Source organism: Falco naumanni, chromosome 19 (assembly GCF_017639655.2).
Source record: "Falco naumanni isolate bFalNau1 chromosome 19, bFalNau1.pat, whole genome shotgun sequence".
Classification (NCBI taxonomy): domain Eukaryota; kingdom Metazoa; phylum Chordata; class Aves; order Falconiformes; family Falconidae; genus Falco; species Falco naumanni.
The window spans coordinates 3,515,588-3,528,997 of record NC_054072.1 but is presented as its reverse complement, the minus strand read 5'-3'; the positions used below and the strand labels follow the sequence as shown (position 1 = coordinate 3,528,997).

Below are 13,410 nucleotides of genomic sequence, written 5' to 3'. Positions count from 1 at the left end.
TGTAAACCCAACTGATTTAATGCTCGGTTATGGCAGTGATGTGGATGCTTCTTAGGAATTCTTCTTGGCTTTTAACCTCTTCGTTTGGAGAAAGGAGTTTATGAGAAGGCCAAGGCAACTGTTGGCATCAGGTCACACCAGCGAGATTCCAGCTCAGCTCCTGCTTCCCAAAAGCAGCACCAAGGTAAGGAGGCGGCGGGGGGCTCGTACCATTTATGAATTAATTAATAGCAGTGAGAGCAGGGGCTCAAGGCCAGGCCAATTCTGCTAGCACCTTGGCCCTGGTTTGCAGCGACGTTCAATAAGCGTTGCTCTGGCTCGTCAACTCTCAATGCCACGAGCCACAGAGGCTTATTTCTTTGCAAAGAACGATAAATTCTAATTTTGATAAGTTACCGTACCTTATTCTGAACTTAGCTTTTGACTAAAAAAAGATTTCAACAGGAGCAAAATTTTCATAGCCTCTTTTCAAGGTAATTTCTAAGTTGCTGGACGAAGCAAGAAGGAAGAAGAGATTTTATTTTAATCCAACTGTATCGCCAGTCCTCGTTCTTTGGCTCTCTCGGACAAGCCTTACTGTCATGTGGTGGGGGAAATGGCTTTTCAAACTTCGCAGTAGCTTTTGGAGCAGTAAGTCTGAATTAGCCTGCCAGTCTTCCTCTGATGATTATTAATTTTTTTTTTTTTTTTTTGATCTTCCACTGGAAATTAGAGATTTCCTGAATGAAGTGTAAATGCACATTTACACGTAGATCAAAGTCAAAATCAAGGTATTTTCTTTTTCCTGCAATGGTGTTACGGATGCGTTCCTTAAAAAATGGTTCTGCCTGCATTTTGTTATCGGGCTGAATAAGAGACAATTTACAAGGTTAGGCCACTGTCAGAGAGAACCATTACCCGAGCTTTATTAGCTTTATTAGCTTTATTAGCTTTATTAGCACCGGGATTTACAGCCACTCTCAGGCATCGCGGGGCCCAGGATCGGAGGTTTTGGTCAGACCGAGTGTGTTCAGAGGATTATTCTAGTGATGCTCAGGTGGTCTAGATGCCAAAAAGCTACTTTGGGAATAGTTTACTCCACACTCAGCCCCTTCTACGCGTCCTCCTCCTGCCTCGCTGCCGGAGACGGGGCGATGGACCCCCAACCCCGCATCCCCTGCGCCGACCCCCAGCTACTCGGTGTCCAGAGGAGATGTAAAAGCTACAACGCTCAGCCAAAGGTAAGTGCCACCACCAGCTCATTGGTAGTACAGTCACAGTAAGGGTCAATGGAAGAGTCGGACACGAAACCCCCTTAAATTTGACATTTTATTTCATTGCAGAAGAAAAATCCAACATAGGCCTCATTATGTTATGCATCTTTAATTATAAAAATAAGCAAAGAAAATAACTTGCATCTTTCTCATTACTATGATATGTTTCAAATAACCTTTATATGAACACACTGAGCTTTAAAAATGTAATTTAAACAATAAATAATGACATATACCAGATATGCTCACTGTTTATTCCAGTACTCAGCAAAAAAAAAAAAACAAAAAAACAAACCCAAACCAAAAACAACCAAAACCCCCAAACTCTCTCCCCTTCTAAGTATCTTTAAATTATAAATACATAATGCAAATTTATAATGGCACAAAACATCTAAAGTGCAAACAAATCACAATGAGAATCATGCAAACATTTCTAGAGAAGCCCCTCCCCACCCCCGCGAGAAATCATTTTGCAACGAACGCAAGATTAAAAAAATAAAGCATTAGAGATTAAATAAAATGTGAAATAGCTGGACTTAACATCGAGAGTCATTCCCCATCCCCAGGGGGATCTCTCTCACCATTCAAACCATCTGGAACTAGGCATCCTTCCCAGTCCATGGGAAGCGCCTCTCCCACCCCCACGTCCCCCTCCCCAGTAAGAGGGAGCTTTAAGCGACCAGCTTAGGCTGGATGGCAAAAGTTAGGCAAGGTGAACCCCAGGAATTAGATGCGATGGATGTGTGCTCGCGGCTTCCTTGCTGCTTCAGCATTGGGGAAAAAATAAAAACCAACCCAACTGATGTTACTAAAGCCTCGGGATGCAGCTGAGGGTCCCTCCGGCACAGGGCACCCATGGGTGCCCCCGGCTGGGCTTTGCTTTGCACAGTCACCTGTGGTCCCAGAGCAAATCGAATTGGGGGGAATTATTTTCCCAATCGTCTCCCTACCTGTATTCAGGGGGCAACAAGCTTAAATTCCTACTGGAAAAAAAAAAAAAATTCATTACTACAACCCAAAAGGGCCCCTCCCCGGCCCTGCAAGCGCCTTTATAAACCGTCTTTGGGTTTTTGTGGAAATGGATGTGCAAAGCAACAAGAGAAGCCGCTGGCCATGAGAAGCATCGATGTCCCCAGTGAGCTTTGCTGGTGGAGCCCACTGAGGCCCTGGGTACCCAAACTGGGAGGCTCCATCGCACCGGCGCGGCCATCCAGGCGGTCGGTTGGACGCTGCCTCCAGCCAGGTAAAGACTTTTTTTTTTTTTTAAATTATTATTATTTTTCTATAACTCTTGCCCCAAACAGCAATATTGATGCACAAACCCCAGCAGACGTCCCTGTTTTAGTCATCCTTGTCTCCTAACGGTGCAGCGGGAGGGGGGATGCTGTAGGGTGGGAAGTGGCACGTGCGCGGTTCTGGGATCGGTTCCTAAGCGTAAATCAAACTTTCAGGGTCAGGATATTCAAGGGGCCTTTGGTTTTCACCTTGCAAAACTTCCTGGTGTTGGACTCTTATCTACCTGACTGTGATTTAAGAATGAGCAATATTGCATCTTGCTTGCCCTGGATGGCACGATTCAGAGTATTAAAAAAAAAAAAAAAAAAAAAAATAACAACCCTCTACCGTCAGCAACATTTTTTGCTGCTTACAATTTTATGACAGCACTTTTGGGCTACATTTAATGAAGACAGCAATATTAGAAATGCTGCCACTGCATCTGTTTTCAATATATTAGCAGCAAGTTATTGTTTAAAGGCTTTGTGGTTTAAAAAAAAAAAAAAAAAGTTATATTGCTTTAGATTTTGAAAAGAAAAATAGATTCCCTCCTTTCTTAGCTCTCTAACTAGTTGAGCAAGAGTCATCCACTCTGCAGGCAGACTGTAACGGGATAGATTTGGAGCGTGGAGCTGGCCTCGCTGATGGCCTGCCGCAATGTGGCTTTTTTTGGCTCGCCGAAGCCCGGCCAGGCTACTGTGCAGGGCGCTGGGGTGGCCCAGCCGCGCGGCTCCGCTCCCGTCCGCCCCGGCTGCAGGAGAGCTGGATGGCAGGAAAGGCAGCGCCGAGAGCAGGAGCGCAGGGCTCCTCTCCAGGCAGGCACGCTGCTTTACTGCTGAAGCTTCAGCGAATTTAAGGATTTTTTTTTCTTTTTTAATTATTACTTTTTTTTTAATTTTTCCTCCTGCCTTTCCCCAGAAATCAACTTTCTGAAGGCAGCTATGGGATCCCCAGGTGGCTTTTTGTCAGCCATCTGATAATTCTCCCCAGCAGCGCTTGTGCCTGGGCTGTAGCTACGTCTCGTGGAGCGAGGGCTGGCCAGCCTGAACTCTTCTTCCTCCCCCCCTGCCCCCCCTCCCCCCATTTTAATTATGAGACGCTCATTTCTTCTGGCCCTGTAATTTCTGTCCTAAACATTTTTCTCTCTTCCATTATAAAAAGGCCACGGAGTAGAATGTGAACTCTGCAATACAACAGAGATAACTGTTTCCAGGAAAAAAAAAAGAAATAGCTAACTTACAAAACTAAGTTTATGCAATAAAGTTACTATATTCTGCTCCTTTCAAGCAGACTCTCGTGGAATTTATGTACAGTACATGACAGATTTTAAAACTATTTATACCACAGTTAGAGCAAGACCTTTAATACTCTAGTCTTAAGACAGGGTTTGTTTTTGTTAGATTTCTTTTAAAGCTTTAGACAGTTAAATACAGTACATAGATGTTAGCTTTTAAATACAATGCAGGCTTATGTAACCTTCTGACTAGCTTCAGCCATAGACTGGCACCTCTTTTAATCGTTTCCGTAGTACAAAATGTTCTTTTCCTGATTTGGTGTGTGCTGGGGAGGGGGGGGGGGGGGGGGGGGGTTGGGGGGGTTTAGTTTTAACTCATTTTGCTCTGTGGTGCCAGGTCACGGTAACTAGACTCATCCAGAGCTAGCGAGTTTGGTGAATCCACGGGTGAAGAAGAGCTCTGTTGGAAGGGTTAGGACTGCATGACACTAAGAGACCAGGAATATGACATTCATATTCGTCCATGGCCAGCACAGATTCATAACACGAATTCCACCGACATCTTTAGGATGTGCAACAGTTAGTAGTGCATCTATCGCCGCCTACCCGCTTACTACAAGAGAGAATAAGCTATCCTCCTCGGTGCCAACTCTTCAGACTTCACTGGTGTTAGCACTACAGTACGTTTAGGGTTCGATGTCTGAAGGCCTGACTACTGTACGGTTATATTTAAGACTAAGATCGTTCAGGAATATCTTTTTTTTTTGTTTGTGTGGTGTTTTTTTTTTTTTTTTTTTTTTTTTTTTTTTGTGGGGAAGAAAAGAGATGGAGACGTTTTGATGGCAGGAAAGCTGAGACACTGAACACAGACCCATGCAAAAAGTTTTGTTCGAGAGGAATAGAAAATATGAATGACTAAATCTAAAACCAGTTCCTAGTCGTTATTAAAACTAGCTACAGTACACTTGGGTTGGGTGCATTCCTCCTCTAGAAGAGAGACCTCAGCTTTGGTAGCGCTTCGCATCCCTTACACACCCAGCGTGGCTCCCCCGAGGTGTTTACGCGCTTTCGGCGGAGCTGCGCTTCGCGTGGGCCGGGACGGACCCCTCACCTCGGAGGTTCCTGAAGTAGAGTTTGAGCTTCTGCGGCTCGGTGATCCGTCTCCTGGCGAAGTCTGCCCGCGGGTGGCCTTGGGCGCAGTGGTCTGTCTGCAGCAGGTGGAAGAGGCTTGCCATGTTGGGGCCAATCTTCTCCATCAAGCTGTCCTTGATGGTGCTGACAGTCTCTTCATCACACTCCAGTAAGCTTCTCACCAGCTTGTTGTAATACCTGCAACGAGAGTTTCCCTCTGTTATGCCAAGGCAGCTCCCAGCCAGACAAAAGAAATAAGGTAAGAGCTGATCTCAAGCCAGGAGAGACCAGTCATTGCAGCAAAACTGTGAGAATCAGAACTTTTCAGTCATTGCAGCAAAACTGTGAGAATCAGAATTTTTAAGTCATTGCAGCAAAACTGTGAGAATCAGAATTTTTAAGTCATTGCAGCAAAACTGTGAGAATCAGAATTTTTAAGTCATTGCAGCAAAACTGTGAGAATCAGAATTTTTAAGTCATTGCAGCAAAACTGTGAGAATCAGAACTTTTCAGTCATTCAGGGTGTGTCCGAAATGGATTTTTGACGTGCGCAATTGTACATATTCTAATTGCATCTGATGCCCTGAAAATCAGAACTTTTCAGTCATTGCAACCAAACTATGGGAATCAGAACTTTAAAGTCATTGCAAAGAACTATGAAAATCAAAATTTTCAGCCATTGCAACAAAACTATGAGAATCAGAACTTTTCAGTCTTTCAGGGTTTGTCTGAAATGGATTTTTGACGTGCACAATTGTACATATTCTCACTGCATCTAACAAACACCCTGGACTGGAGATGCAGTGCCCATGACGTACGGAAGGAACACAACCCGTCAAACTTCTAGTTCAGTTGTTCTAAACGAGCGGCTGCTCCAGCTCTGCAAGGTCACAGGCTCCAAGCACAAGCGCTTCTGGTGTTACCCTGGCGGGTTGGGAAGAAGGTGGGAGCGAGGAGCTGAGACGATGTAGTAATCGGCATCGATGTGTGTTTTACTTGCTGCTAAACCACCTGACTTTCTAGAGCTTTAGGGAGAAAAGGAATTGCATGTTTCCAAGAGGCAGATACTGCCCGTCGCCAGACGGGCTAACAGAGCCACCGGTCGGAGCTGGCACGACCCCTCCTATGAATGTGTCCATCCCTGTGGCACCAGCCCCTTTTGTCCCTCTCCCTTCCCCTGCATGCACAGCCTTTAGCAAGAAGAGAAGCAAGCTCAGTCCACGTCAGAGCCCGACAGATGCCCGTCTTCCCTGGGGACAGCTCTTCAGGACATACAATCGGTTGTCACGTCCAACAAGCTGACCATGCATTAAATCACAAGTGAGGACCTTCTGCTTTGCCCTGTTGCGTGCCTGCCTCCTCTGCAGCCTGCTGCTCCCTTTCTGCCTTCCAGCAGCCTTGAAGCGCACGTTCCTCGCTCACGGAGGGAGCCAGGAATTTGTGCTGATCTGTTTCCCCAGCGCTGCTTGAGCCAAGAGGAGAAAACAGTGCTCAAAGGGACGATGCTCCACGGGGCTGAAGCTGAACCAGCGCTGGGAGAGAGGAAAGCTGGCCAGTGGGACCTCACGGTACGAGAGCATCTTCCTAGGGAGTGAAGGCTGGGAAACGAGGAGCAGTCCCATAGTTGCTGGGCCGCTTCTGCCTGAAAGGACAGCGGGGAACTTATTTTAAGCCTTTAAGGTCACCGTGACATTTTTCCACGGGAGCAGAGAAGAGAATAACCTGCAGGTGGAGGAGGGGAAGGAAGAGGGAAATGAGAGTTCACATTCAAACCCTTTCCTAACTCTCAGCTCTGGCCTTTAGAGCAGCCAGCGGAGGTCAGGTGAGGTTAGAGTTTCTGCCGCACTTCAAGTACAAAAGGACCAGGCTTTGGCACGCTGAGGCACAGCTCGGCAGCGCTAATGTTAAGGTCTGAAGTGTGCACGGTAGTTGATGCTGAACACATCTGTGCGAGCCACGCAGCCAGCCTAAACCCGTCCCAGTCTGCCGGGACAGGGGAACGGATCCTCTCCGCCTTCCTCTGCCGCGCTGCCTCCACCTCCTTCACGCGAATCCAGCTCGGCCGTTTCCATCGCTGGAGCTGCAAGCCAACAGCTCGCTAGGGCCTTTCGGGAGCTCGGCTGCAAGCAAAAGCAACAAGGCTTTCCTCTCCTCCTGCTCCTGCCATGAGATTAAATCGCAGGAAGATGCTATGACCTTTAACTACTTCCCCTCAGTGTCCCAGGCCAAGTGGCACATTCTTATTCTGTGGCTATGTTGGGACAGGGGCTGGGAAAGCAGGATGCTTTAGGAGACCTTAGTGTAAACTATTAGCTGGGAAATCCTGCTGCTTTTGTTACTCAACATGGCATAATATCCTCTGGCTTCGACGAGGGTTGGCGGCTGGGGGGGAGGGGTTCCCTCTGCCTCAGGAGACAGCGGCTCCGGTTCAGGCTCAGTCCTCTGAAGAGGAACATCCCCAACACGTATGACACTGCTGCTGCTGCTGTCCCTGCATCCTCCCTCGCTCAAGGGTCCTCCCTTTGCCCCGACGCCCCTACAGCCCCACCAAGGGCTGTTTAACTCTGCCGACTATCCCATCTTTCAGCCTATAAAACACTGATGTGACGTGATGATGATGATGAAGTGCTGCCCGCTCCTCATCCCAGCCCTTGGGGGAACACTGAAGCAAACCTCTTCCAAATTTGCTAGGGGGAAAGACACACAGGTATAAATTTCGCCTTCCCACAAGTATAATTTTCTGGCTAGAATATGTACAATGGAGTTTTCTGTAACAAATTTGTGCTGCAGAGCTGCAGCATCTACATATCACTTGCATGCCTGTCCCAGGACGGATCTGGAGGTTGAAGATGCTTCTAGATCAAATCAAACAGCCACCCCAGAGGAGCTGTAGCACTTGCCACAGCCAGCCAACATGTTAAATTGCAGCTTGGTCTGCTTGCACTCTGATTCTAGAGCATATTTACTCAAAGTGTTCAAAAAAGATCCCTTTTATCCCAATCACAAGACTCAGCACTGATTGTTCCAGGATATAGAGGAAGCCATCCCTGCCCTTGCAGCGTGACTGTGCAGACTGCAGCAGCTCCCTGAAGCCTCTCTCTGTCCCTTGTCCTTGGAGGATGGGGACAGGGTGGTTCTGTGCTCAGATAAAGGCACCGGGGAGCAGCGTGACGTGCCCATTGCCGCAGGCAGCCTTGGCTATCAAGAAGGAACAGGGGTGAAGACAACCCTAAAAGGGACTGTTAAGAACACCAGGCTGTCCCTAGAAACGTGAACTACTAGATCGCAGCAGAAGAAGGTTATAGAGGAGCCTGTTTGCTGGTTCCCTTTAAACTTTCCCAGTCCTTCCCATTCCCAGGGTAAGTCAGTTTGGAGGGGCCACACAAACCCGACGAAGGGGATGGCAGCAGGAGTGAAGCTACAAGATGCTGAGAAGCTCTTAAGTGCTCAGCACGCCAGAGATGCTGTATTAATGGAACCCGTTTGGTATTTAGAAGCTCTGATTACCATTACACCGCATTCAAAGGAGAAGAACTAACACCGAAACAAACTCCAGGCTTTGAAGTCATGTATGACTGACTGGTTAATTTTATGATTCTCCCCTGGAGATGTTTATAAGTGTATTTCCCAAAAAGAGAATCCGAAGAATGCTGGTAAAACTTAACAAGGATTTGAAAAAGGCAGAGAACATTACTTCGGATAAGCTACATTAGGACTTGTGAGAAATTAATCAACTTGCTGCCTCTAATTTCTTTCCCTGTGCTGCCCATTTTTGCAGTTCCTGCCTTTCAGCTGAGGAAAGCTCCACGTACCGGTTTGAGAACTGATTTGGAAGCTGGATGACCTCCGTGATGGCTTCAGGATTTCGTTTCGCAATGCCGCACATGTCCAGCTTGCTGTAGCACTCCTCTTGCACTTCGGAGATCATTCTTTGGAACGTGGAGCACCTCCGGATGGCAAGGAACACCTTGGACGTCACCCCATTTGCAATGCATTTCAAGCTTTCTTTCACAAAAGCTTTTCCCTGGAAACAGAAGGAAAAAAACTTAAAACTGCAGCAGATTTCATAGAAAGGGATGTATTAGCAGGTACTCCGCTGTGGCTGGCTTCTATTAATTACCCTTGCTGCAATTAAGGACCTGCTGGAGGTCCCTTACCAATCAGGGCAGGGAATTGGACCCTAAATGCTGACGATTACCACACAGTTACAGTTCACAGTGGTTTCGGTTGGGATGCAGGCGGTCCAGGGAGAACAGCAAGCTCCCGTTCCCAAAAGATGTAGGCAATGGAAGCCGTGGCGTGAACAGACCCAAAAGCTCCAGCACCAGAGATGGGCCAATTCTGCCCTCCGGGAGGGGGCTGGACCGCTCGCTGCGTGCCAGCGATTTAACACATCTGGTTCACCAGACCTCAGGATGCTTTAGGAGTTTTTAGGTTTGTCCTCGGGAGCGAGAGCACAGGGAACACGGGGGGTGCGCACGTTTTGGGAAGAAAGTGGGAGGAAAGGGGCCTTGGCAGAACCACAGCCCTCTGATATTATCCTATTTATTCTGCAGCGAGCGACTGCAGCTCCGGAGAGGCTGATCTGGCCGTGCATTCCCAGGCCTGAAGACTTCCAATTCAAATCCCAGCCCTGTGCCAGGTCACACAGTCAGAAGACTTACTTTGTTAGAAGAACGTTTATATTTCCTCCTGAAGAGGAAACTTAGCTCTCCGCCCCACAAAACGCTCCTTGCCAAGTCCTCACACGTAGCATACAGTATGTGGAAAATGTACCGTAGAAAACAGCCCTGAAGGATGCGTTCGGAGCCAAAAACCCAACACCACGGGTCAGAGGAGCAGCTGAGCAGCAGGAAGGGCTGCAAGCAAGGAAGGGTTAAGCCTGCGCAGACCCCATCTCCATGAGGACAGAGAAATTAAGGCATCCGTTCAGCAAAGCCCGTGTTTTAGGACTCGTTAAAAACCCTTCATTGAATCAGGGCATGAAAAGGCAGCTCTAACGGCGAGGTATTATTCTCGTCCCCTTTATACTCGTAACCGTACCTGAGTGTCGAATTTAGCAGCGCTGTACAGGAAGGACTTGCAGATGTCGTACATGCCATCCGTGTCGCACGTGGAGTTCTCCAGGCAGGCGAAGGCCCCGCAGCCCACCTGGAGGGCACTGTTCAGGCAGCGAACTACCTCAGCTGCGGAGAGAGGCACAGGCACTACGTCAGCCCCGCGCTGCTCGCCCCTGCCCCGCGCTGGAAAGCCCTTCTCCAGCGCAAAGTCACGCTCAAGTAGTAGCCTCGTGGCTTTTGGGGACCGGAGGGAGAGGTGAGGAACTTCCCCCCAAAGGGATTCATTGACCAAAGTCATGCGAGAGAACGAGGAACAGAGATGGCAACTACCAAACCCTTCCACTGGTTACATCGGGTAGTCCCTGGCTAGATGGAGACCTACAGGTCCGTCCCAACCTCATGCTGACTGCACGCACTTCCAGCTTTCTCCAGAGCTCCTCTAAAGAAGACCAAAGCAATGAGGCTGAGCCCATGGGGAGCTCTGGGCGGCGAGGTCTCCTCCGCGGTCCTGGACCAACGGGAGGTCAGAGCAGCTTGGCAACACCTGGCTCACAAACCTCCTCGGAAAACGAGACTGAAGTGACGGCGGTTGCCAATAACCTGCACTTACTGCGAGGAAGCGCTGGGTTTGCTGGCGCTGGAGCTACCTCCGCTTTTCTAAAAAGCTTAACGTACCTAAAACTACAATTTTTAGCTTGCGTGTCCATTAGCAGTACTGCAAAGGACTTTAGCTTGGTGCTAAATACTGACCTGGTACCCAGCAGCTTGCAAGCATAGCCAGGAAAGGTCGCATTGCCAAAGATTCGCAGAGACAAGGGGCATTTGGGCAGAGAAAGTTCAGGTAATGGAGCTGACCATGTATAATTAAAATCGTCGAGGCAGCAGTCAGTCTGAACAGGAGGGTATCCATGTCATCCCGTCTTTTTTAGTGCAGATACTATGCATTTTAACAATGAATCAGCAGTATTGCCACATGATTGCCCTGAAATTAGTAGGGATTAACCTTTTTTGGTAAGATGAACATCTGTCCCCTTATGTGGCTGTGCAAGGCATATTCATTACTTTTGCAGATCGTGTTACCAGACATTCTTTAGGAAAGAAATGCAAACCCAGCGTCTCCCATCAAAATCCTAGGTGTGGGAAAAGTGAGGATTTGCATTTAGTGGAAGAGAACACACCTTATTAAGAGCTAAGTTGTAGCCTAAAGACGTATCTATAGAACTAGGATCTTTACAGAAAAGAGGAGAGAGAAAAAAAAAATAATTAAAAAAAAAAATCACCCAATTAACCCCTTCTCGTTCTCCGCTCTTGCTTACGTGCCTGAAGGGAGAAATATTTGGTAAGATCATCCTCTCCCCAGTTCATAACCTCACCATCGCCCAAGTCATTCCCATAATTATGTTTCCACAGGTTCAAATTATAACTTTGCTTTCAGCAGACTTAGTATGCATTAAGCTTTTATTGTTTTAGGCACGGTGCAATAGTGAGACCCTATGTTTCTATAGCAACCAAATACAAAAGGAAATTGAGCAAACACCCTAGTATAATGCTGCAGAGCCTTGCAGATCTAAAATAAGACATCTGTTAATGAGCTCCAAATTAGAGACCTAATATCTTTTCAGTATACTAGAAGACAGATTTTTAATTTCCATTGTTCAAGACAATGTGTCCAACTTATCTAAGCATCTATAGTGCACAAAGTAGACACATCCAGAGATGACTTGCCAGCGATTTTTTTTTTTTTTTTTCTATCCATTGTAAAAGCAAGTTTGCTAAATGTCACAATCGCATTTTTATGGTACCATCTAACTGATAGCAATCAGGTTTTTTGAAAATAAATGCTAGCGGTGGACAGTTTCTAGGTTACTGCGTTCTTCAAAGTCGCATATCTCTCTCCCCCTCTTTGAATAGACAGATGTTTGGCAGAACAATGGTTCAGACAAATTTCCACGGATTTTATCAACTTCCTAAAAAGCAAGGAATTTAACACCAAAGTATGATTGCAATTGGAGAAGAGAGAAAGATACATGCAAATAGGGGGTGGGGGGGTGGGGTGGGGGGGAAAGTACATGGAACTCATTTAGTAGGTGGGGGAGGAGGAGAGAGAAGGGATTGCATCCTGCAAGCAGATCACACACCGGTTCCCTGACCCAGCTCCTGAAAGGAAGATTTCTTCTCCAGCTACGCACCAATATCCTCCTTAACCAGACCCTTAAATTAATATTTGCTCCTACCAGCAGTTATAGCAAAAGAGAGAAAAAAAAAAAAAAAAAGAAAAAAAAAAAAAAGAAAAATCAGCAGTAGAGATATCTGAAACAGTTTAAGACATCAGGGTTCAGGCTGAAAACCCTCCTTGCTGGGTGTTACCTGAGTTCTGGGCTGCAACCCTGGGTTTCCTGGGGCTCACAGAGTCATTCTGTTCAGCTTCATAGGATGCAGACGCACTGATCACCAGCAGCAGGAGCAAACCAGACTTTAGGAGCATTCTCTGACAAGTTTCCGCTAAGTGTGGTTTGGTTTTTTTTTTTTTTTTTTTTTGGTGGCTTTTTTTTTTTCTAGTTTGGAATTATTATTTTTTTTTTATATATATATATAGTGTACGTGCGTGTGTCTTTCTCTCCTCTTCCACTCCGGCTCGAGTGAGGCTGTGGATCCGGCTGGGAGCTCCCGGGTGGAGAGAGGCTGGATGCTGGCGAGGCTGGGGGATGCGCAGCCTGGCCCCTCTGGCTGCTGCTGGCTGGGGGACCAGCGTGGCGAGGGCTTTTATAGCCGCCCTTATCGGTCCCCCCGCGGGCTGCCGAGCCAATCGGCAGGCGCTGGGCAGAGCCAACGGCTGCCTGGACTCATTCAAGCCCCACAAAACTGCAACTTCACAGGAAGAATATTTTCCAGCCCATTAAAAGTACCTGCCAAACAACAAGCACCCAAAAGTTAAGCGGCCGGCGAAGCGGGAGGGGCGGGGGGGGGCACACACACGCCGGGACTTCCGAGGGATAATTGAGCTGAAGGAAATGACAGGGCAGCCCTAAATCATCCCCCAGCCCACCACCACCACCACCACCATCACCTGCCCTTTAAGAAAAGCTATTTTTTCCCAGCCCTTTAGCAGTTATCCCAGGGTTCCAGCAGCTTGGAAGAAGGGAAAAGGAGATTTTGTACAGGGGCGGGGGGGGGGGGGGGGGGGGGGGGGGGGGGGGGCTGGTGGCCAGCCCTCAGGCGGTGGGTCAGCCCCTCACCCCCTGACCCCAGCCCCCCCCCCCAGCATGGCGAAGGGGACGTACCTGTGTGCGTGCGGATGGGAGGCATCGCCTCTCGCCTGCCAAAGCACGTGTGCGCCGCGCCGAGCCCGTGCAACACACCCCGCGCCTCACGTAGGCACATGCAAATACCCTCCCGGTGCCTAAAACCTTATTCCTGCCTTCTCTTCCCCTCACTGACACAATGACATGAATAAAAC

General features: G+C 47.9%; 1 protein-coding gene across 1 annotated transcript; it reads right to left on the bottom strand.

Moving 5' to 3' along the window:
* Positions 1 to 1,290: 1,290 nt before the first annotated feature.
* Positions 1,291 to 12,477, bottom strand: STC1 (stanniocalcin 1). The gene is made up of 4 exons (XM_040618286.1): positions 12,321 to 12,477; positions 9,937 to 10,079; positions 8,706 to 8,917; positions 1,291 to 5,091 (listed from the first exon to the last, which is right to left on the bottom strand). Exons 1-4 carry the CDS (start codon positions 12,436 to 12,438, stop codon positions 4,821 to 4,823), a joined length of 744 nt encoding a protein of 247 aa, XP_040474220.1. The 5' UTR covers positions 12,439 to 12,477; the 3' UTR covers positions 1,291 to 4,820.
* Positions 12,478 to 13,410: the final 933 nt, after the last annotated feature.

Coding starts and splice junctions, on each gene's coding strand:
- STC1 (XM_040618286.1), bottom strand. CDS start 12,438: ATGCTCCTAAAGTCTGGTTTGCTCCTGCTGCTGGTGATCAGTGCGTCT. Junction 10,080..12,320: donor GGTTGCAGCCCAGAACTCAG/GTAACACCCAGC, acceptor CTCTCTCCGCAG/CTGAGGTAGTTCGCTGCCTG. Junction 5,092..8,705: donor CCAAATCAGTTCTCAAACCG/GTACGTGGAGCT, acceptor CTCTCGTTGCAG/GTATTACAACAAGCTGGTGA.